This window comes from Artemia sp. Qi Xiang Cuo, chromosome 6, assembly GCF_049724085.1.
Source record: "Artemia sp. Qi Xiang Cuo chromosome 6, ASM4972408v1, whole genome shotgun sequence".
NCBI classification, from domain to species: domain Eukaryota; kingdom Metazoa; phylum Arthropoda; class Branchiopoda; order Anostraca; family Artemiidae; genus Artemia; species Artemia sp. Qi Xiang Cuo.
The window spans coordinates 66,122,485-66,148,614 of record NC_142799.1 but is presented as its reverse complement, the minus strand read 5'-3'; the positions used below and the strand labels follow the sequence as shown (position 1 = coordinate 66,148,614).

The following is a 26,130-nucleotide window of genomic DNA, read 5'->3' as shown; positions in this document are numbered from 1 at the left end:
AAGGCTCAGAGGCCCTTCGTTCCCCCATTTCTGAGGGAAGGGGAGGGGGGAGGGTCAATTTTGGAGGGAAAACCAAAAATACTCAGAATCGAAAATAAACGGGATCTGCCTCAAGGGGAAGGCTTAGAGGCCCTTCATTCCCCCATTTCTGCGGGCAGGGGTGGGGGGGGAAAATTTTAGCGGCAAAACAAATAATACTCAGAATCGACAATAAATGGCATCTGCCTCAAGGACAAGGCTCACATGACATTCGTTTCCCCATTTCTGAGGGCAGGGGAGGGGGGGTTTCAAATTTGGAGGGAAAGACAAAAATAATCAGAATCAAAAATAAACGGGATCTGCCTCAAGGGCAAGGCTCAGAGGCCCCTCCTTCCTCCATTTCTGAGGGCAAGGGAGGGGGGGGTCAATTTTGGAGGGAAAACCAAAAATACTCAGAATCGAAAATAAACGGGATCTGCCTCAAGGGCAAGGCTCAGAGGCCCTTCCTTCCCCCGTTTCTGAGGGCAGGGGAGGGGGCTCAATTTTGAAAAAAAAATCAAAATGCTCAGAATCGAAAATAAAGCGTTATCTGCCTCAAGGGGAAGGCTCAGCGGCCCCTCCTTCCCCAATTTCTGAGGGCAGGGGACGGGGAGGGGGTCAATTTTGTAGTGAAAACCAAAAAATGAACGTAAGCTAAAATACATGTGACCTATCTCAAGGTGACGGATAATATACCCTTCCTCCCTCTTATTCTGAGGGCAGGGGAGGGGGGTCAAGTTTGGAGGGGGAACAAAAATATACAGAATCGAAGATAATTTCCATTCGTCTTAGTTTTTTTTACGATGCTGCTTATTTCGAGTTGAAAATGCTTATTTTTTAATTTAATTGGGAATGAAAAGTCAAACTCTAACATAAAGAACAAGATATTTTGGAGGGGGTTGCTAACTTCATATACGGGATAATTTCCATTCGTCTTAGTTTTTAACGATGCTCCTTATTTCTAGTTGAAAATGCTTATTTTTTAATTTAATTGGGAATGAAAAGTCAAAGACAAACATAAAGAACAAGTTATTTCGGAGTGGTTAGCTAACTTCATATACGGGATAATTTCCATTCGTCTTAGTTTTTAACGATGCTCCTTATTTCTAGTTGAAAATGCTTATTTTTTAATTTAATTGGGAATGAAAAGTCAAAGTCTAACATAAAGAACAAGGTATTTCGGAGGGGTAGCTAACTTCATATACGGGATAATTTCCATTCGTCTTAGTTTTTAACGATGCTCCTTATTTCTAGTTGAAAATGCTTATTTTTTAATTTAATTGGTAATGAAAAGTCAAAGTGTCAGAATGGTTGAAATCCACTAGCTCAGAAGTGGGGTCTCAGTCCACCAGCCTGAATGGTTGAAATTCACTAGCTCAGAAGTGGGGTCTCAGCCCACCAGCCTGAATAGTTGAAATCCACTAGCTCAGAATTGGGGTCCCAGTCCACCAGCCTGAATAGTGGAAATTCACTAGCTCAGAATTGGGGTCTTAGTCAACCAGCCTGAATGGTGTAAATACACTAGCTCAGTATTTGGGTCTGAGTCAACCAGCCAGAATGGGTTAAATACACTAGCTCAATAGTGGGGTCTCAGTCGACCTGCCTGAAAGGTTGAAATTCACTAGCTCAGAATTGGGGTCTTAGTCCACCAGCCTGAATGGTTGAAATTCACTAGCTCAGAATTCGGGTCTTAGTCAGTGTTCAGATTGGAGCGTTGGGGTCCGACTATCTGGGCTTTATTTGTCAAGACCTGAATGCTAAGCGATGGACATGAGCTCGATTGGGACCCCATTGTGAAAATGGAAAACAAAAAACAAAAAATATATTGTTGATATGTGTGTAGAGCATGGCATGGTTACCGCTAGGGCAACAGTCTAACCGTTGACGGTTTTAGGTATCCGTGAATAAGTTCTAAGGCGTGAGTGGAAGTTGGGACAAATTTTTGGAGGTGCCCACCTCACCTGCCCAGAGTCTCAGGCAAGTGACCCTAAATTTGAATAAGTGGAAATTGGCTCAGATTTTCTAAACTGAACTGAGACAATGAATAGATACTATTAGGAAAATGATTGGAGACGCTGGGCATCCGTAAACAAGTGCTAAATTAAGAGAGGAATTTGGGACAATATTTGGGGGTGCCCACCCGCCCAGAGTCTCCGGCAGGTGACCTAAAAATTTAAAAAACACACAGAGACGACAGACACAAAGAGACGAATCACACACAGAGAGGACAAACACACAGAAACGACACATAGAGACGACACATGCATAGAGACGATACACACACACAGAGTCAACACACACAGAGAGACGAGACATACACACAGAAATGACAAACACACATAGAGACGACACACACAAAGAGACGACACACACACAGAGACTAAACACACATAGAGACGACACACACATAGAGACAACACACACACACACAGAGACAACATCCACACAGAGACGACACACACACAGAGACGACACACACACACAGAGACGACACACTCAAAGTGACGACTTACACATAGAGACGACACACACACAGAGACGACAAACACACAGAGACGACACACATAGAGAGAAGACACACACACAGAGACGACACACTCAAAGTGACGACTTACACATAGATACGACACACACACAGAGAGACGACAAACACACAGAGACGACAGACACAAAGAGACGAATCACACACAGAGAGGACAAACACACAGAAACGACACATAGCGACGACACATGCACAGAGACGGTACACACACAGAGTCAACACACACAGAGAGACGAGACACGCACACAGAAATGACAAACACACATAGAGACGACACACACAAAGAGACTTCACACACACACAGATACGAAACACACATAGAGACGACACACACATAGAGACGACACACACACACACACAGAGACCACATCCAAACAGAGACGACACACACACACACAGACGACACACACAAAGTTACGAGTGACACAGAGAGAAGACACACACACACACACGACACACACACAGAGACGACACACATAGAGATAAGACACACACAGACAGACGACACACACAAAGTGACGACACACTCAAAGTGACGACTTACACATAGAGACGACTCACACACAGAGACGACAAACACACAGAGACGACACACATAGAGAGACGACACGCACACAGAGACGACAAACACACAGTGACAACACCCACACAGATACGAAACACACACAGAGAAGAAACCCGCACAGAGATTACAAGGAGACATAAACAACACACACACACAGAGCCGACACACACATAAAGACAACGCAGTAAGAGAGATGACACTCACAGATAAGAAAAACTAGAAGAGATGATAATAGCACGGAAACGACACACACACAGATTACAGTCACACACACAGACGATGAACACACAGAGACGACAGACACAAAGAGACGAATCACACACAGAGAGGACAAACACAAAATAACGACACATAGAGATGACACATGCACAGAGACGATACACACACACAGAGTCAACACACACAGAGAGACGAGACACACACACACAGAAATGACAAACACACATGGAGACGACACAAACAAAGAGACGTCACACACACACACAGATACGACATAAACTTATAGACGAACTACAAATAGAGACAACACACACAGAGACACCCTACAAACAGATATTACACACACACACACAGATACGACACACACACAGATAAGGAAAATAATCAAAGAAGACATAAAAATAGGGACGACACCCATAGCCAGACCAACAGAACATACAAGCGACACACACACACACATACACAGAGACGACACACACACATTGAGACAACACAGACACAGAGACGACACACACACAGAGACGACAACCCATAGAGAGATGACTCGCACACAGAGACGACAAACACACAGAGACAACACACACACAGATACGAAACACCCACAGAGACGACACATGCACAGAGACGACACACACACACATATACACAGAGTCCACTCACACACAGAGAGGACAAACACACAGAGACGACAGACACAAAGAGACGAATCACACACAGAGAAGAAAAACACCAACACACGACACATAGAGATGAAACATGCATAGAGACGATACACACACACAGAGTCAACACATACTGAGAGACGAGACATAACGTATCTCATGAAATAATTTAGGTCGTCCGATCAATTTAATTTTTTTTTAATAAAGTATTCTTTTTTAGTAAGGACACTCAAGACAACACGCACACAGAGAGAACACACACACACACAGAAAAAAAACACACAGAGAGACGACACATGCATAGAGACAACATACACAGATACACACAGAGAGACGACACCCATAAAGAGACGACACACACACAGAGACGACACACACACAGAGACGACATACTCAAAGTGACGACATACACAGAGAGACGACACACACACAAACACACACACGAACGCACACAGAGACGACAAACACACAGAGACGAGACACATAGAGACACGACACACACACAGAGATGACAAACACACAGAGACAACACATACACAAAGAGACGACACACACACACAGAGATACGAAACACACAAAGATACGAGACACACACAGAGACGACACACACACAGAGCCAACTCATGCACAGAGAGGACAAACACACAGAGACGACAGACACAAAGAGACGACTCACACACAGAGAGGACAAACACACAGAAACGACACACACAGAGAGACGAAACACACACATAGAGACAACACAAAGACGACACAAACACAGAGACAAAACACACACAGAGACGACACATACACAGAGGTGACACACACATAGAGACGACAAACATACAGAGAAGACACAAAAACAGAGACGACACACTCACATAGAGACGACACACACACACACAAAGACAACAAACACAGAGACAACACACGCAGAGTTACGACACATGCACAGAGACGACACACCCACACAGAGTCCACTCACACACAGAGAGGACAAACACACAGAGACAACAGACACAAAGAGACGAATCACACACAGAGAGGACAAACACACAGAAACGAGACATAGAGACGACACATGCACAGAGACGAGACACACACACAGAGTCAACACACACAGAAAGACGAGACATGGCGTATCTGATGAAATAATTTAGGTCTTATGATCAATTTAATTTTTTTTTTTAATACAGTAGTTTTTTTAGTAAGGACACTCAAGACAACACGCACACAGAGAGAAAACACACACACAGATACGAAACACAAATAGAGACGAATAAAGAATATAGACAACACACACACACACACAGACTACACCCAAACAGAGATGACACAAACACAGACAACTAACCCACACAGAGACGACATACACAAAGAGACAACATACACATAGAGACGACACACACACACACACAGACGACAAACACACAGAGACGAGACACATGGAGAGACGACACACACACACAGAGAGATGACAAACACACAGAGACGACAGACACAAAGAGACGATTCACACACAGAGAGGACAAACACACAGAACCTACAAACACACAGAGACAACACAAACACATAGAGACAACACAGACACAGAGACGACACACACACACACACAGACGAAACACACACAGAGACGACACATACACAGAGGCGACACACACATAGAGACGACAAACATACAGAGAAGACACAAAAACAGAGACGACACAGACACACAACACACACACACACACCCACACACACACACAAAGACAACAAACACAGAGAAGACGAAACACACACAGAGACGATAAACATACAGAGAAGACACAAAAACAGAGACGACACACCCACAGAGATGACACACATTGAGACGACACACGCACAGACACGACACACAAACAGAGTCATAGTGAGAGAGATATCCAAAACGTTGGGTTGATCTAGGTTCACTTAGAGTGGCGCGCCACTCTTGAGGCAGATCCCGTTTATTTTCGATTCTGAGTATTTTTGGTTTTCCCTCCAAAATTGACCCCCCCCCCCTCCCCTGCCCTTAGAAATGGGGGAAGGAGGGAACGTTAAACTATTTTAAATTGACAACACTGTCCAAACATCACATATTTATTATACAGTACACAATCACCCCATCTCCCCCAAAACACTTTTCAGCCATTTCTTGTTAAATATTTTTATTTCTTAACTATTAAATTTTTCTATTTCGAACTTTTTATTTCTTTTAACAACACATTGAAGTATTTGCAAATGTTAAACCCTTTTCTTTTTTTTACTCCACCTTAATAGGATCAATTTCGTGAATCCTACACTCCAATTCGCAAATCTCATTACCCCTTTTTAAATGTACCAGTTTTTTAAGAAAAATGTGCACGTGAACTCACGATGTACATTCATTGTGCAATTCTTATCAAAAACAGAAAAAAAAACCTGTTTGACCACATTGTATTATTACGATCATACTCTCAAAAAACGTTTGACTACATTATAAACTGCCAAATAACCGGTCTGGTAATCAGCCTTGGAAAGGTGCCAGGGAACGTAAAGAGAGCAAATTCCATAGATACTTACTACTGGTATTAAGGCGAAAATTTTGGGAAATATTGAAATAGTATGGAACTAAATTGAAACACACGCATGGCATCAGAGGTGCTATGTGCATACTGCTACTAATACTACTGCAACTATTGCTTCTATGCAAGCTAAGAGTATTAAGTTGAAGCTTCCAAGGAATATTTAGGCGGATGTTGAAGTAAATCAAAGAGTTCTACAAGTGGTGCCCTTTTTAAGATTCAATAGAGATTGGAGGGCAAGCAGCCCTCCTCACAAGTTCATACATTTTCCAAAAGCCTCTAGTCAAAATTTTGAGACATCCATTTGGCTCAGCATAATTAAATGGTCCAGTAACTATGTCTCTAAGGATATTGGATATGTTAACCCCCCACAATTATGTAATTGGTCCATTGCGCTTTAAAACATGCGCTTTACTAAAAAAAAAAAAAAAAAAAAAAAAAAAAAAAAAAAAAAAGACCGCGGATTGTCAGTTTAATACACATATATTGATATTTATTCCTTAAAGTCTCAATAGTTTTTTATTAATTAAAATAAAAAAAATGAAAAGATTTCAAATGTATTTTTTTTTTAGTAGAATACAAATTATGTTCTGGCTTTCAGAAGACATGGAGGTTGTCAGCCTTACTTCCTGTTAGTTTTTGCTCGCTCTGAGTTTGACTCGGTTATTTATTGTAATTTCTGTCTGTTTTTGGGTTTCATTTATTTATTGATGGTGATTCGTGGTAGTTTTACGCTTGTAAGATTATTTAATTTTATTTCTCGTCATTTTTGGTTTAAAGGAGCCCTTTACTTTCCTTTGAAAACTTTTGTGGAATTTTTTTTTTAAATTAACATCATAAAAACACACAATTTGGTATAAGTAAACTTTTAATGTTTGATAAATGCTTGATGTGAACAATCTTATATACGTATTAATTAAAAAAAAAACTTTTTCACAAAAGAGGTCTTTCAAAGAAAATTGGAGGGCTGACTAGCATCCTTTATCCCTTTTCTGGATATATTTCAACCCATTTTTGCGTCAAATCGAACACAACAATGGTTATCCTCAAGTAATTTTAAGGTTCAGACAAACTTTTGGTCAAGCAAATCCTCTTAAAAGAGGCTACTTTGGACATTAAATGGACGATTAGTATCCCCATAAATAGGTTTTCACGTGAATAAAGGTGAATAAGGGTGAGATATCAAATTATGGGCAAAATTTACAACAATTATTGGTAGTGTGGAACATTCAGAAATTCAGTATTCTCAATATTAATTTCTAAGGCTCTTGGTGCTCATTAGGCATCCGAAAAAAAATTAGGCGAAAAAAAATTAGGCTCATTAGGCCTCGAAATATGGAACTATTCACTATAAGAAAGTTTTCAGTTGTGCAGCTATTTTTACTAGCTATTAGGGTACGTGTCATCGTTGAAGATCTATGCAGTGAATACAGAGGGGTACAGTAAACAATTGGAAAAGATACAGTAAGGATTGGAAAAGAGAATTTTCGAGAATATTTACATTTAAGAACTGTTCTCGAAAACAACAATAATTTTCTTGAATTGTTTCATATTTGCAATGAGTTCGTATTGTTTTTCCTGGTTGGGAGGGGGGGGGGTAAATAAGTATATCAACTATTTTACGTTACTCTGCGTGTTGCTTAGATTAGTGTTTAGTGTAGGGAAGGACATAAGAGGCGAAAGGACACGCCACGTGCAAATATTTAAGGACTCACATTGTTTTTTCCCTAATTTTTGTGATTTATGTTTTAACTCGCACAATTATAATTAATTTAAATAAAAAAAATCAAATAAAAAAAATATTTTTCTCGATGAAATTAAAGAGTTTTTTTTGCCTAAAGTATGCCTAAAGTAGTTTTAAAATAGTTATTCCACACATCAAAGTCCGAAAATAGTTTCATTTCTAGACCTTAGTGAAAGGTGAACGTTAGTAGAATTTTTTTTTTAAATAGAACTGAAGTAATATATCCAAATTAACGTAACCTTGAATGCTTGGCAAATTGGCAAATTAACAACTTTCAACAACTTACCCTATAGCCCCTCTCTCCTATCATTCCAGCAGCTCCCGTGTCTCCTTTAGATCCTTTTCTTCCTGACCTCCCTTCAAGTCCCTGTAAACCAGGAAATCCAGTACTTCCTTGCATTCCAACTTGCCCCTTTTGACCAGGTTCACCCTTTATTCCTTGACACTCTGCACATCGTTCCGTACAACCTTTACAACCTCCTGACTGACTGATTGCGTGCCTCACTTCACAAAATTGATTTAAGCATCTGCAATTTTCGGAGGTACATAGAGTTCGGACTGCACAGTTATCACATGGAATGGCAATGCAATCATCTCCTGAACAGATGGTGTGAGTAATACTATTTTGGCCTGATGCTGATCTTAACTTGCAGTCTCGTCCCTCACAATATGTCCTTATTCGGCAATCCTTCCCAGGGCAAGAGATTTCTTTAACTTGACAGGAGCTTCCCTGGCAAGGATTATAACTACATTCACCGCTGCAAACTTGGTGTATTAGGCACTTTGGACCACGACACGGAATTTGATCGCAATTACGTCCCTCACAGGTGCTTTGAATTTGGCATCCAGAACCAGTGCAAGACGCAGAACATTGGCTCCCAACACATCCTGCAGAAGGTGCTGGCTGGGGAGGAGCTGGCTCCTAAAAGATATTAGGATATATATCAAGCTTTACTCTTTTTCAATGAAACTCCTCTTTTTGGGAAGAGGGGTAAACATAATTATTATACCTGAAAAGCATAGATAATATAGAGAATACGGAAGTTTGTATTCATCATCCCCTGGATCTCATTCCCAATAGTGAGATTTTAATCACAATCATTAATGATAATTAATGACAAAAGAAGAATAAATAAGAATAATAAAAATAAGAATATGTTAAAGGTAGCCAGTGAAAATGAAAGCTGATAATTGTTAATGAAAGCATAAAACGAAAAGCGTAAATAATATGGTAAATATAAGCGGTTTCAGCCTAGATTCTCCGAGTCTTATCTTTTATTGAGAATTATAGATTTTATTGAGAATTATGCATGAAAGCTAATGCCATCTGATGATAATTAATAAAAACATTTAGAAAAAACTTATAAAACCTGATGATAATTTTTCAAAGCTGATAACAACTCTTCAATAAAGAGGTTTTTGGAAAAGCACAGGCTTGATAGCATTGATGTTCTTAATCAGCAAGGGCACCCTCAGGGGGTGGGGACAGGGGGGGCCATGGTTCCCCCTGGAATTTAGACCAGAGTAGGAAGAAAATAGAAGCGTAACAACTAATTAAAGAAAATTATTTCGTATTTTTGTTTTGTCATTAAGAACTGCTATAAAACTTGTCTAGAATCAATTCAGAATTTAATTCAATTCTTAGATTTTAGACTAACTCAATATAGCTCATTATTTATCATAGGCAGCGCCCTAGCGCTGCCTAGGCAAAAAACGATATGGGCACAATGTGTTTTGGGCACTTCGTATCGAAGGAGTTGTCGTAGAAACTTCGAAAAAGGTTCATTCGATTGGAAATTGGAGTGGCTAGTGCCCTTTTTAATAGTCAAAAGTGATTGGAGGGCAACTAGCCTGCCCCAACGCCCATGATTCCCGCAAACACATCCAGTCGAAATTTGGAGATAGCCATTTTGTTCAGCGTAGTTGATTTCCAGATAGAAAATATGTTTTGAGGAGGACATTCCCCCACAACCCTCAGGGCAAGTGTTTCAAATTATGCCCTGAGGGCATATAAGAACGATGTTGGCACAATGTACTATTTATTATTCTTTCTTTTAGAGCAGGGCACTCCATATGGAAGGGGTCGTCGTAGAAACTTCAAAAGGGGATAATTCAATTGGAAATTGAAAGCTATAGTGCCCTTTATTAATAGTCGAAAGTGATTGGAGGGCAACTAGCCCCCCCCCCACACACACCCATCATTCCCCCAAACCTATCCAATCAAAATTTCGAGATAGCGATTTTGTTCAGCGTAGTTGATTTCCAGATAGAAAATATATTTCTGAGGAGGACACTCCGTCACAGCCCTCAGGGCACGGGTTCTAAGTTATGCCCTGGGGGCATATAAGGTTTTTATAGAAGGCGTTGTCACAGGAACTTCAAAAAAGGCTCATTCGATTGAAAATTCAAAGGGCTAGTGTCCTTTTTAATAGTCGAGAGTGATTAGAGGGCAACTAGCCCCCCCCACACCCATAATTTCCCCAAACACATCCAGTAAAAATTTTGAGATAGATATTTTGTTCAGCGTAGTTGATTACCAGATAGAAAATATGTTTTTGAGGAAAACTCCCCCACAGCCCTCAGGGCAAGGGTTTTAAGTTAGGTCCTGGGGGCATATAAGGTTTTTAAAGAAGGCGTTGTCGTAAAAACTTCAAAAAAAGCTCATTCGATTGGAAATTCAAATCGCTATTGACATTTTTAATAGTCGAAAGAGATTGGAGGGCAACTATCCCCCCCCCCCCAAGCCCATCATTCCGCCAAACACATCCAATAAAAATTTTGAGATTACCATTTGTTCAGCGTAGTTCATTTCCAGATAGAAAATATATTTTTGAGGAGGATGATCCCCCACAACCCTAAGGGCAAGGATTATAAGTTATGCCCTGGGGGCATATAAAGTTTTTATTGAAATTCTTGTCGTAGAAACTTGAAAAAGGGCTCATTCGATTTGAAATTCAAAGGGCTAGTACCGTTTTTAATAGTCGAAAGTGAGTTGAGGGCAACCCCCCTCACGCCCACCTTTTCCCCAAGCACATTCAATCAAAGTTTTTAGATAACCATTTTATTCAGCGTAGTTGAAAGTTTTGGAAATTAGGTCCTTAAGGATGACAACCCCTCCCCCCACAGCCCTCAGGGCAAGGGTTAAAAGTTATGCCTTGGGGGTAAATAAAGTTTTTATTGAAAGTGTTGTCACAGAAACTTCAAAAGGGCTCATTCAATTGGAAATTGAAAGGGCTAGTGCCTTTTTTAATAGTTGAAAGTGATTGGATAGCGACTAACACCCCTCTCAAGCCCGCCATTTTCCCAAACATATCGAATAAAAATTTTGAGATATGCATTTTGTTCAACGTAGTTAAAAGTTCTCGAAATTAGGTCTTTTAGGATGATAACTCCCTCAGAGCCCTCAGTGCAAGGGTTGTAAGTTATGCCCTGGGGTTATATAAGGTTTATATAAAAATTTGTTATATAAATCATAGGCAGCGCGATCGCGCTGCCTAAGTAAAGAACGGGGACACTCGAGAACAAGACAAGAAATAGGGACTAAGTAAAGAAGAGGGCTCCCCCCCCAACCCTCAGGGCAAGGGTTTTAAGTTATGCCCTGGGGGTATATAAGAACGATGTTGGCACAATATATTATTTATTAATTTTTTCCTTTAGAGCAGGGCACTTCTTATCGAAGAAGTTGTCGTAGAAACTTCGAAAAGCGCTCATTCAATTAGAAATTGGAGTGGCTTGTGCCCTTTGTTGAAAAAGAGTTGAAAAAGATTGAAAGGCGGCTAACACACCTTCCACGCCCACCATTTCCCGAAACACATCCAATCAAAATTTTGAGATAGCCATTTTGTTCAGCGTAGTTGATTTCCAGATAGAAATTATGTTTTGAGGACGGCCCCCCCCAGCCCTTAGGGCAAGGGTTGCAAGTTATGCCCTGGGGGCATATAAAATTTTTATAGAAGGCGTTGTCGTAGAAACTTTAAAAAGGCTCATTCGACTGGAAATTCAAAGGGATAGTGCCCTTTTTAATAGTCGAAAGTGACTAGAGGGCAACTAACCCGCCTCTCACGCCCACCTTTTCCCAAAACACATCTAATAAAAAAATTGATATAGCCATTTTATTCAACGTAGTTTTAAGTTCTGGAAATTAGGTCTTTGAGGATGACAACCCCCCCCTCCACAGCCCTCAGGGCGAGGGTTGTAAATTATGCCCAAGGGGCATATAAGGCTTTATATAACGCGTTGTCGTAGAAACTTCAAAAATGGCTCATTCGATTGGAAATTGAAATGGCTAGTGCCCTTTTTAATAGTCGAAAGTGATTTGAAGGCAACTAACCCCCTCTCTGACGCCCATCTTTTCTCCAAACACATCCAATCAATATTTTAGATAGCCATTTTATTCAACATAGTAAAAAGTTTTGGAAATTAGGTTTTTAAGGATGACAACCCCCCCCCCCCACCCCCCTCATAGACCTTAGGGCAAGGGTTGTAAGTTAAGCCCTGGGGGCGTATAAGGTTTTTATTGAAAGCGTAGAAACTTCAAAAGGGTTCATTCAATTGGAAATTGAAAGGGCTAGTGCCTTTTTTAATAGTTGAAAGTGATTGGAGAGTGACTATCCATTTTGTTCAATGTAGTGAAAGTTCTTAAAATTAGGTCTTTTAGGATGATAACCCCCTCAGAGCCCTCAGTGCAAGAGTTTCAAGTTATGCCCTGGGGGCATATAAAGTTTATATAGAAAGTTGTTATAGAAATTTCAAAAAAGGGCTCATTTGATTGGAAATTGAAATTGCCCTTTTTAATAGTCGAAAGTGAGTGGAGAGTAATTAAAAACACAAATGAATTTGCTTTGTCAGTTTAATATACATATACTGATATTTAGTAATAAAAATGTTAATATTATTTGATTTATTAAAGCTATAAAAGTAAAAACATTTATATTTTTTCAGTAAAGTGCAAATTTTGTTCTGGCCTTGGGAAGGCATAGGGGTTTCGCACCCAACTTATGTTAATTTCTGCTCGTTTTGAGTTTGACTCAGTTAATTATTGTAATTTCTGTTCGTTTTGGGTTTCATTTATTTATCGATGCTAATTTATGGTAGTTTCACGCTTGGTAGATTATTTTATTTTATTTTTGTTCATTTTTTGTTTAATGGAGTTCTTTACTTTTCTTTGAAAAACTTATTTAGTGGAAAAAGTTTTTTTAATTAATCTATCTAAAAGAGACTAAAACTGGAACCCGATTTAGGGTGTAGAGTAAAGACTCTCAAGGGCAGTCTTATGCCCTAGCAATAGTGCGATAAGCTTGATAAAGCTTATCGCATTTTGGAATTAATAAACAAAGAAAGTTTTATATACGGTATATACAGCGTCGTGCCCTACCAGGAGTCAGTTTGGTCTTGGTTTTTGCTCATATTTTGTCAAGCTAAAAACGTAAGTCTAATTTTTTTTTCATTCTTTTCCTTAATTTTTAAAATATAATCCTGATTAAGGGGTAAGATTCTAATTTAGCTTAAGTCTATAATGATCATCTTGTCTCTATTCCATTGGTTGTATCCTATAATGTCTTATCTTATTAGGAATTTTGCTTGCTCTTCTTTCATAATAATGAAGCTTAATTTTAGCTTAAACCTGAACGGGAATTTAGTCAAGATTCCAGAATTTGTGAATTAAAAATATTAATATTTTTATAAATAAAAAAATAATAAATAATTAATCTACAAATAATTCTAAATAAATTACAAATAAATGGCTTCAATTGAATAGTAAAATATTAGTAAAATAGTAACCATTCTTTTTTTTATAGTAAAACTCATGGTTTTTCTATACCGGTATAGAATCAAATTTTCGTACTACTCACTGTTTGAAATATGATCAGTCTAAAGGTATCATGATCAGTCTGGTGGCTTGCGTTAACTCCCCCCCCCCCCAGCGACTACCCCTTGTAAAATACCCCCTCGCGGAAAATACCCCCAGTGGAAAATACCCCGCCGCGGATAATAGCCCCCCCCCCCCGGAAAATACTTCTTTGTATTTTTTTACAACAAAATTTATTTCTCCCTAATCTCCGCTATTCTGGTATCTACCCCCCCCCTCCCCCCGGAAGATTTTCAGCGGGTGCCCTTGTTAGTCTCCAATAACGCGCTTAACCTACTTTAAAATGATGTGCGAAGAAGAGGGCTGCTAAAGGTATTTAAAGCTTGTATTATCTCTGAAACAATAAGAAAATTCAATCACTTCATAACTAAAAAAAACTCCTACCCCAAAATTTCCTAAGAAATAATTAAATTGACGTGGGCATAGTTACATTAAAGATGGTTTCTGGAACTAAGTTTAGATTTTGTCGTGACCATTTGTTAAAATTACTTGAATGACCGTAAGGTACTGTAACAAGTCAATGGGCATTTAAAATATTTAATGACTTTAAGATACCTGTGTAACATTACCTTCATATTGAACAGATTTTTGTTTTATTTAAGTTCAAACTCACCCGCCGTATGGTGATTGTATGGATTTATGTTTTGTTTAAGTTCAAACTCACCTGCTATTGCTGTGCGGGGGGTTGCAGCAATCTCATTAGATTTGATAATAAAAAATAAAAATAGTATTTTCAAACGAAAATAATGAATGACATTGCAATTCAAAATAAAAAAATTATTTCATATTTAAGGAGAACACCCCCTTCTTAACTGCCTGCTCTTTAAGAATGAAACTTCCCCTCTTAAGTTTCTGTCTCTTCTGCTTCAGAATGACTGATCAAGCACAAGAGAGATTTAAATGGGATAAAAATTATTTTCACAATACGTTGAACACGGATGATCTTATTGAAGTACATTTGCGCATTTGATTTTATCGGTGCTAGGCCTATTCTCACCAGAAAATCCCTGCCCAAGCAGAAATCCCCCACTTAAAATTTTCTCTGGAAAATTCCATCCAGAAAACTACCCAATATGGAAAATTCTCTCGGAAAATTCCTCCCCACAAAAAATCCCCCCAATACAAAACTCCCCTTTGAAAATACCCCCAGAAAGCCCACCGTGAGAACCACCCTGGAAAATTTATCCCATATGCAATTTCAGCAGCTTAAGAGAAAGTATGAAAGATAAAACTGACGAAGAAAAGAAGAAATATCGGAATATTCGACCTATATTCCAAAATTCAGGAAGAATATGAGATGAAGAATATCCTGTAGTATTTATTTCTATATTCTTATTTTATTTTAGTTCTTTTTTCGTGTTTTAGGGTGTTGAGTTATCACGGCAGGGTAAGATAAAGGTTAAAGAAAATAATTTGAAAATATGAATTAGGTGGCAAATATAGAAGGGTTGACCTATGATGGAAGTGTACAGAAATAAAAGGCTGACACTAACAAGTACGATTAATTACTTCCCGTGGGCTTGGTATGTAACTGGCCAGAGGCATTACTACTAAAAGTGCTGAGGAGGGGGAGGTATTAGGTTCTGTCGACTCAGGTTTTCCTGTCTTAAATACCATTAAAGGGCATATTTTGTTTTTCTTTTTTCTTGGAGACAAACTCAAAGTCAATTCCGAGCTCATTTAAAGTTGACAGAGCTCCTTGTTCCCAATAAGGCAGCGCCTACTATAATCAATCAACCCCCAGCCCCGAAAACACGAAACAAAGAATGACAAGAAATAAAACATAAATAAAAATCCAAAACGAAAAATAAAAAAAAAATAATTTTTTCAACTAAGTAATAAGCAGAACTAAAAGTTAAAATTAACAAACAGAAACTAGTCCTTGTATGAGGGAGGTTGCTCCCTCCTCAACACCTCGCTCGTTACGCAAAAGTTATATAGTGCTTTCAAAAAGCTTGTTATTTCAATTCAACAGTCGTTGAATTTCAGCAGTCGTTCTTATTTAGGACAAAAGTATTGCGGACTAAGTTTTTAATGGCATTTTTATTACAGAATTTTGAATGTAGGGGGGGGGGTAATATTGTTTATATGTATTACTTCTTATTGACTTGATCGTCTACGTGGCTAAAGCTATCGCAACATCAACAATAGTTTTCTCTGACGCTTAAGTGCATCGTAATTAAATATTTAAAGCATTTTATATATTATGGAAAAGAGAAGTATTGCAATTGAAAATCGATGAAAAGAAAACTCTTAGTAGGATTTGTAAACCCATCCCCCTCAAAGCATTCCCTGGCGAGGCTGATGATTCACCGCCCCGACTTTTCCATCTCTGTGCCAGTAGACCTGTGACTGTAACATTTTATGGTACATAAGAAAAGATTGTCACAATAGGAGGAGCATCCCAGCACAATAGGAGGAGCCTCCCAGCACCAATAATAAAGGCGTAAACCAGGGAAAATGATGGGAACCATGAGGGATTAGATATCAATTTCTACCCCTCCACCCTTCCCAGAACTCATTCTATATTTGTCTGAACGCTCAATAAGAGTAAAGATATTTAGACATTAATTCCACTCTATGAGATATCTCCCTCTTTCCCGCCTACAAAATGACCCACGGCCCATCCTTCATAATAGCTGATAGGCACTTACCCGTCATTGTGAATAAATCTATGAAATATGAAGCAAATTACTTTAGTTAAATGAAGGTTTATAAATACATGTCAGAAACATTTTTCTGCAACAAAAAGGGAGGTATCACACTGCAGCACCCTTGTTCAGGCTCAGTCTAAATGAAGGAAAACGAGAGATAGTATCCTGCTCCTCCTCCCTGCGTAATCCTTCCTATATTTATTTGAAGTCTCAAGGATACTTACACAACTAGGGCATTGAAATGACGTTTTTTATGGATCTGGTACCTCCCCCCCTCTTACCTACACAACGAACCACATCCCCTCCACATTAGCTGATGCAGTATTATGCTATTTTCGTCATTCTTCTTATTTGGCTTTATTTTCCCTTGGCTGGTCAATTTTACGTTTGGAAAAAAATTTTCCTGGGGGGAGATCTTAGGGGACCTTCTTCGGGGAGGAATGTTCTGAGGTGATTTTTAAGGGAAAATTTGCCACGGGGGGGGGACTTTTCAGGGGACATTTTCTGTGAGGAGAGTTTTCAAAAGGAGCATTTATTTTTCATGGGAAATTTTCCACAGAATAGATTTTCTTGGGGAATGTAATACACCCCTTTATTTAAGATTAAATATAGAAAAAAACCAGTTTTTTAAACTGAAAGTAAGGAGCGACATTAAAACTTAAAACGAACAGAAATTATTCCGTATATGAAAGGGGCCGTCCCCTCCTCAACGCCTCGCTCTTTACGCTAAAGTTTTTTATTGTTTTAAAAAATAAATTTGTGAGACAGAGTAACACTTTAGCGTAAAGAGCGAGGCGTTGAGGAGGGGACAGCCCCTTTCACATACAGAATAACTTCTGTTCGTTTTAAGTTTTAATGTCGCTCCTTACTTTCAGTTTAAAAAACTTGTTTTTTTTTATTTAATTTCTGATCGTTTTTTAGTTAATGCAGCTTTGATTTTGGCTTACTGTCATTGAGTAAATAAACAAAAATTGTATACAAATTTTACTTTTCTTTTGCTAAATGGCTGTCTCTAAATTTGGTTCTGACGTGACTTACAAATTAACTTACGCAGCGAACTTCTATATTCGTATATTTTTCTTCTGGCAAAAAATACAAAGTTGCCGATTTTTGCAGATATGAGCTTGAAACCTATGTAATAGGGTTGTCTAATATGCTGAATCTGACGGTGTGATTTTCATTAAAATTCTTTCACTTGTAGGGGATGATTTTCATTAAAATTCTTTCACTTGTAGGGGATGTTTCCCCCCTCTTTAAAAATTAAGGTAAGTTTTCTCAGGCTCGTAGTCTTTGATGAGTAATACTAAACTTAATAAAATTTATATATTTAGAATCAGCATTATAGCCCCATTCTTGTGAGACATTTATTGACATCAAAATTCCGTTTTTAAAAGTTTCGATTACTATTGAACCGTATCGCTTGTTTTTTTTATTGTTTTTTTTTATTACGTATATGTTATTACGTATATGAGGGGGTTCTCCCCTTAGTCAATACCATGCTCTTTACGTTAAAAGTTAAAACAAAATTAAATTCAAAAACCCCTAAATCACAAAGGCCGTTAAATTAGAATAGATAGCTCTTTTGAAAGCACTAAAAAAAACTGTAGCGTAAAGAGCGAGGCATTGACTTGGGGGAGAACCCCTTCATAAACGTAATAAGTTCTGTTCGTTTTAAGTTATAATGTTGCTTCTTACTTTCAGTTGAAAAAAGTCTTTTTTTTTTAAATTTAATTTCTGATCGATTTTTAAATAATGCTTGGATATCCGGCGCCCCCTTCATAGAAATATCTCTTACCCCAAAGAAACATCCTCCACGGAAAGATTCTCCATGGTAACCCCCTCCTCCCGCCCCCCCTCCCACACCAGAAAAAATCCTTCCTGAAAATGCCTGTATACTTCCCAGTAACCAATACAATATGTAAGCAATGGGCGAAGTTTATAACTTGCAGCCCTTCCCCCGGGGACTGGGCGGGATTAAGTAATCCTAAAAGACAGATTTATTAAATTTTCGACCATGCTGAACAAAATGGCTATCTTAAAATTTTAATTGGGTGACTTTGGGAAAAAAATGAGCGTGGGAGGTGGCCTAGTTGCCCTCCATTTTTTTTGGTCACTTAAAAAGGGCACTAGAACTTTTAATTTCCGTTCCAATGAGCCCTCCTAAGATTTTCTAGGACCACTGGCTCAATACGATTACCCCTGGGGAAAAGAAGAAAAAAAAAAATAAACACGCATCCGTGATCTTTCTTCTGGCAAAAAATACAAAATTCCACATTTTTGTAGATAGAAGCTTGAAACCTCTACAGTAGGGTTCTCTGATACGCTGAATATGATGGTGTGATTTTCATTAAGGTTCTATAGCTTTGGGGGGTCTTTCCCCCTTTTTTTGAAAATCAACCAAATTTTCTCAGGCACGTAACTTTTGATGGGTATGATTAAACTTGATGAAACTTATTTATTTGAAATAAGAATTAAAATCTGATTCCTTTGATGCATCTATTGGTATCAAAAATTCCGTTTTTTAGAGTTTTGGTTACCATTGAGCCAGGTCGCTCCTTACTTACAGTTCGATACCACGAACTGTTTGATTGAAATGTTCAGTTAGAATGTCTGGTAAAGCGTCAGTAAATGAAATACTAAAAAATACTCATCAATTACACTTTTACCCTTATAAATGCTTTCAGTATAATATTATTAAAACTTTAGTCTAAACAACAGTGGGCTGAAGAGGGAATACCCCTCCCATATATCGAATGAATTATGTGGGTTTTATTGTCCGTCTACATTTTCAAGTGAAAACAAAACTTTTTTTCTGGAAAAATTTATGTTTCTTGTCGGTAACTTACCCAGGAAGTGCTAATTGTACAGAGTTCTTCGACCCTTCTTAAATCTGTTTCTTTAAATCAAAATTTAAGCTCAGAAGAACAGTACTTAAAGAAAAAGACCATATCTTATTAGTTTTTTCTTCCAATGAAGTGGGATTACCCAAAATGAGCTATCAGCTTCGTAATGAACAGATTTTTTGGGGCTTATGTACCTCTATCTCGTAATCGAATCCTTGGCGAACGTTCAAACGATTAACGTTACCAGTATGACCTCTGAAACTGACTTTTAATAATTCTCAGATTTTTTCTAATGTTCTGGCCCAATTCTGGGAAAAATTACATTTTAATTGTCAAAATGCTGAAGTGGGACTATTCCTAGTTGCTTGATGACATCTTTTGCTGCCTAGAAAGGCCCTGGATGCGTATAGTGCCTTTTAATAAAATTCATTGTCTCCTCAACACCCCCTGAAAATTTTGACTCAATAACTACATTCATACTTTAGATATTACAGATGCACCCTTTTGAAAACTTCTATGCACATGGTGCTCTTAGAAATAGTTTAACATATTTCTCAGGATTATCTAAAAGTTTTCATTGCCTGGTGCAAAATTCTTGAAGTTGTTGAAGTATATCATTGTGCACTCTGAGATTGGGATCAGATTGATTTATAACTTTATTTGGGAGGGGGTGCAACAATAACTTATCAAGGCTAACATATTTAGTACAAAAATACGATAGAATTGATTCTTATCTGGTCGTATTGATTGTTGAAGGCCTGTCTTTATTTTCTAAACATAACAAAAAATCAGAGGTTCAAATTTACACTAATAAACAGGTGAAACAAAATATATAACAGTAATATTTTTATTCTGAAATGGTCAATCAATATTCGTCTATATTATTGGTTGCAACGGGATGAGGGCCAGATTGACTTCAGCACTGTAGAAGGTAAGATATTAGGCAGATTTGCAATGCATTTATTTGTATACTAGTCATCCTCAAGATCGATCCAAAGTTCTATAGTAAAAAAATTATTAAAATCTGGAGTGAAAATATGTCTAAATATAAAAAATTAGTTAACATCTTCTTTTTTTTAATAGGTCAGGTATTTCTTTGACTTGACAAAAGTTCAAATATAAGCATTATCAATTTCCAAATTAAAAAAAAATATCGATTTATTTTAAAAATCATTTTACAACAATACTTACAAACTGGTTCATTAGTTGGAAAATGCATGGTTGTTGATAAATTTTTTTTTAAAGGGTTTGTTTCGACTAAGAGCAAGAATTCAAGTTTTCAAAATAATATTTGATATGCTCAAACTTACGGAATAATAAATAAACTTAATAACAATGAAGGACAAATATAGAGTAATCGTAAGAAACTTACTCTAGGAAATGAATCGACATTATAATCTATTCCATCGTAATCACCGCCGTTTCCCTCTGGAAACCCTGATTCGTAAGAATAATCGGGCAAAAGTTGCTCTTGATATTCTTGGCGAGTTCTTCGGCGGCTATAAAAACGCTGAGCAGTCAATAATTGGGTCCAGGATGCTAAAAATAGTCCGAAAAATATGAGTTTCATATTTCCCTTCCGTTTCCCAAAAATGGACTAAAAGTTGAGTGATAAGGAAAAAATTTCAGACTAGACTTAGATAAGGTAAGCTACGGGTAAAATTAATAGACGGAAACGCCATTAGTTATAGGACTTTATATTTGAATAAGAAATTACGTATCACTAAGCAAATATATTTATCGACTCCAGGATATGCTGGCAAAATATTTTTTATGCTCTTGGTTCTTTTTTTTCATTTATTAATTAGTGATATTCATTTATAATTTTCAGCTAATTCGTGAAATAGAAGCGCTATCTAACAAAAAATATTTTCCAACAATACTTAAAAACTGATTGATTGGTTGGAAAACTCTTCACATTTAGCACTTCCTGGGTAAGTTATCGACAAGAAACCTAAATTTTATTTAGAAGATAGTTTTGTTTTCACTTGAAAGTGTAGACGGACATTAAAACCCACGTAATTTATTCGATATATGCAAGGGGTATCTCCTCTTCAGCCAACTGTTGTTTAGACTAAAATTTTGGTAATATTATGCTGAAAGCATTTATAAGGGTAAAAGTATAGTTGATGAGCATTTTTTAGTATTTCATTTACTGACGTTTTTCCAAACATTTTAACTGAATATTTCATTCTTAAATAAAGGGGTGTGGTACATTCCCCAAGAAAATGACCCCTGTGGAAAATTCCCAGCGGAAATATTCCCATAGAAAATACCCGTCCCTTTTGAAAATTCTCCCCCAAAAAGTCCCCCCCCGTGGCAAATTTTCCCTTGAAAATCCCCCCGAGGATGTTCCCCCAACACCCCCCCCCTGGGAAGTTTTTGCCAAACGTAAAATTGACGAGCCAAGGGGAAATTAAGGCAAATAAGAAAAATGACAAAAATAGGATGATAGTGAATCAGCAAATGTGAAGTGGAGGTGGTTAAGATGTGTAGATGCCAGAGGGCGGATGCCAGATCCATAAAAAAGGTCATTTCAATGCCCTGGTTGTGTAAATCTCCTTGAGACTTCAAATAAATATAGGAAAATAAATATTGGAATAAATATAGGAAGGGTTACGCTGGGGGGGGGGAGGAGTAGGAATCTATCTCTCGTCTTCCTCCATTTAGAAAGAGCCTGAACAAGGGTGCTGCGGTGTGATACCTCCCTTTTTGTTGCAGAAAAATGTTTCTGACATTTATTTATAAAGCTTCATTTAACTAAAGTAATTTGCTTCATATTTCATAGATTTATTTACAATGACGGGTAAGTGCCTATCAGCTATTATGAAGGATGGGCCGTGGGTCATTTTGTAGGTGGGAAAGAGTAGATATCTCATATAATGAATTCTATTAACATTCTACATTCTATATAACAAATATTGATATCTAATCCCTCATGGGGTAGAAATTGATATCTAATCCCTCATGGTTCCCATCATTTTCCCTGGTTTACGCCTTTATTATTGGTGCTGGGAGGCTCCTCCTATTGTGCTGGGATGCTCCTCCTATTGTGATAATCTTTTCTTAAGTACCATAAAATATTAAATTCACAGGTCTACTGGCACAGAGATGGAAAAGTTGGGGCGGTGAATCATCAGCCTCGCCAGGAAATATTTTGAGGGAGATGGGTTGACAAATCCTACTAAGAGCTTTGTTTTTAGCGATTTTCAATGGTAATATTTCACTTTTTCTTAATATATAGAATGCTTCAAATATTTAATTACAAGCATTTAAGCATCAGAGACAACTATTGTTGATGTTGCGATAGCTTTAGCCGCGTAGAACATCAAGTCTATCAGAAACAATTCATATAAACAATATTACAAAAGTGCACTTTCGACTATTAAAAAGGGCACGAGTCCTTTGAATTTCCCATCGACTGAGACTTTTTTGAAGTTTCTACTACAACGCTTTCTATAAAAACCTTAAATGCCCCAAGGGCATAAATTACAACCCTTACCCTGGGGGCTGGGGGGTTGTCATCCTCAAAGACCTGATTTCCAAAACTTTCACCTACGTAGAAGAAAATTGCTATCTCGAAATTTTTATTGGATTTGTTTGGGGAACTGGTGGGCGTGAGAAAGGGGTTAGTTGCCTTCCATTCACTTCCGACTATTAAAAAGGGTTAGCTGCCCTCCAATCACTTCCGACTATTAAAACGCGCACTAGCCCTTTCAATTTCCAATCGAATGAGCCCTTTTTGTAGTTTTTACGACAGCGCTTTCTATGAAAAACTTAAATGCCCCGGGGTATAATTTACAACACTCGACCTGAGGGCTGTGAGGGGGTTGTCATCCTCAAAGACATAATTTCCAGAACTTTTAACTACGTTGAACATAATGTCTATCTCAAAATTTTGATTGGATGTGTTTGGGGAAATGGTGGGCGTTAGAGGGGGGTTACTAGCTCTCCAATCACTTTCGACTATTAAAAAATCCAGTTTCAATTTCCAATCGAATGATTCCTTTTTGAAGTTTCTATGACCACGCTGTCTATAAATCAAAATTTTGATTGTGTGTGTTTGGGGAAATGGTGGACGTGAGAGGGGGTTAGTTGCCCTCCAATGAATGTCGACTATTAAAAAGGGCATTAGCCATTTCGATTTCCAATCGAATAAGCCCTTTTTGAAATTTCTACGACAACATTTTTTATAAGACCCTTATATGCCCCCAGGGCATAACTTACAACCCTTGCCCTGAGGGTTGTAAGGTAGGGGGGGGTTGTCACCCTTAAAGACCTAATTTCCAAAACTTTCAACCAAGTTGGAAAAAATCTCAACATTTTGATTGGGTGTGTTTCGGGAAATACTGGGCGTGAGAGGGGGGTTAGTTGCCCTCCAATCACTTTTGACTATTAAAAAGAGCACTAGCCATTTGAATTTCCAATAGAATGAGCCCTTTTTGACGTTTCTACAACAAATCTTTCAATAAAAACCTTATATGCCACCAGGGCATAACTTATAACCCTTCCCCTGAAGACTCTGGGGGGAGTTTACTGCTCAAAGATATAATTGCCAAAACTTTCAACTGCATTGAACAAAATGGCTATCTAAAAATTTGGATTGGATGTGTTTGGGGAAATGGCGGGCGTGGAAAGGGTGTTAGGGGAAATGAAAGGCACGGAATGGGTGTTAGTTGCCTTCCAATCACTTTTGACTATTAAAAAGGGTACTAGCCATTCCAATTTCCAATTAAATGAGCCCATTTTGAAGTTTCTACAATAGCGCTTTCTATGAAAACCTTATATGCCCCCAGGGCATAACATAAAACCCTTGCCCTGAGGGCTGTGGGAGGGGGGGGGGGGGTGTTCATCCTCAAATACCTAACTTTCCAAACTTTCCACTACGTTGAAGAAAATGGCTATCAAATGCAGATGTAAAATCAAATGCAGAAATGAACTTCAATAAGGTCTTCCATGTTCAACGTAGTGTGAAAATAATTTTCATCCCATTTGAGTCTCTCTTTTGCTTGAGCAGGCATTAGTAGAGTAGTAGGTACCATTTCTATAGCACTATGTTCCCTCCCATGCTATTCTATATCACTATGTTCCTTCCTATGTTATTCTATAGCAGCTCTACACCTTTTCAAAGAGAGTCAGAACTCCCTCACACAGTTTGACATAGACATTTTTTTTAAAGTTGGCAAGGTATAATGTGGTCAAACATGTTTTGAGAGTATGATCATAATTATATAACTCAATCAGACTGGTTTTTGAGTCAACAATCGTTTTTTAGGAGCCAATCAGAGAGCGGAGGTTACTCCATATGCGATAACTTGATTGGTGATAGGATTTGAATAAAAGGAATGGTTTTCATTACAATTCATATTAGTAAGAGAATTGAATTCAAAGAGAGTAGTTTATTTGAGAGGATATTAGTAGAGAAAAATGAGTGGTGCATTTACACTATTGGAGATTAATGGTGAAGTCAGCAGCAGCAGCAACGATATACGAGTACCAAATGTTGCTATGTAAAAAACCAGAGGCTGTAGGCTATGTCTTGAATTGTACGATATGCATGCTAGATATGTGATGTCATTAAGCAAGTTTAAGCAGGAGGAGTAACTATGTTTTGCTGGAAAAGTGAATATTCTCCATATAAATAAACTTCGGTCAGCATTAGATGTCCTATCGAAATATATTGACGAGAACAAAATGCATCAGTGAGTATTATTATTGTTGTAATTATACTCAATAAAATTGGTTTTAAACCAAAGGTATTTTTCTTTCTATAGAATATTAGCTCATATTTTTTAAAGTAGAAAAAGAAATTCTTGTTAGTCTCACCATTACAATGAGTTTTGGGACTAAAAAAAAATAGATAGATTCGGAATAGAGTTAATCATGAGGAATCTAGTTCATATGAGAAAATTTTTTATTCTAGATGATGATTTTCTAGACCTTTCTATTCAAAGGAAGATATTTTCTCAGGGAATGCTTGTCGATATAATGAAAACTGATTCTCCATCATTAGACTATTGTATGAAGCTTCTACGTCGTGGTCCAAATGCATTTACACAATTTATTGATATATTGATCACGACACGGCAAAATGATATTGTAGATATGCTTTTAAACACTAGTCTAGAAATTTAGGACTTTTTTTCATGAGAAAGATGGTGCTCAAGGAGGATTTACTCCTTTCTCTATCTCAGACAATTTTTTGTTGTTGGTAGCTCAGTTTCATTGTGGCAGTGAGAGTGTCAACACATGAAAAATGTTCCATACATGCCCGCTATTCATGTATACACTGGGCAGCTGGTCATCATGTGACAATTGCACAATTATTGATGAGTATGATGAAAAGTGTAGATTATGCAACCCGTGTAAATTGCATAGAGGATATGCTGTACAAATTAAAGGTTGTAACTCCTGTCTTGAAGAGGTGCGTGACTTTCATCCGAGGGGGCACTTATGCTCCAATTGTCA

At 37.9% G+C, this 26,130-nt stretch overlaps 1 protein-coding gene across 2 annotated transcripts in view; it reads right to left on the bottom strand.

Annotated features, from left to right (window-relative positions):
* The window catches only part of LOC148951524 (uncharacterized), a 296,748-nt gene extending 275,485 nt beyond the window's left edge, over positions 1-21,263 (bottom strand). For both annotated transcript variants that reach the window (XM_089090920.1, XM_089090919.1), the window contains exons 1-2: positions 21,035-21,263; positions 8,583-9,218 (exon numbers count right to left, since the gene is read on the bottom strand). In XM_089090920.1, coding sequence (XP_088947046.1) covers positions 8,583-9,218; positions 21,035-21,232 — 834 coding nt within the window. In that variant the 5' untranslated portion in view covers positions 21,233-21,263. The remainder of the gene's footprint in view (positions 1-8,582; positions 9,219-21,034) is intronic.
* Between the last annotated feature and the right edge of the window lie 4,867 nt (positions 21,264-26,130).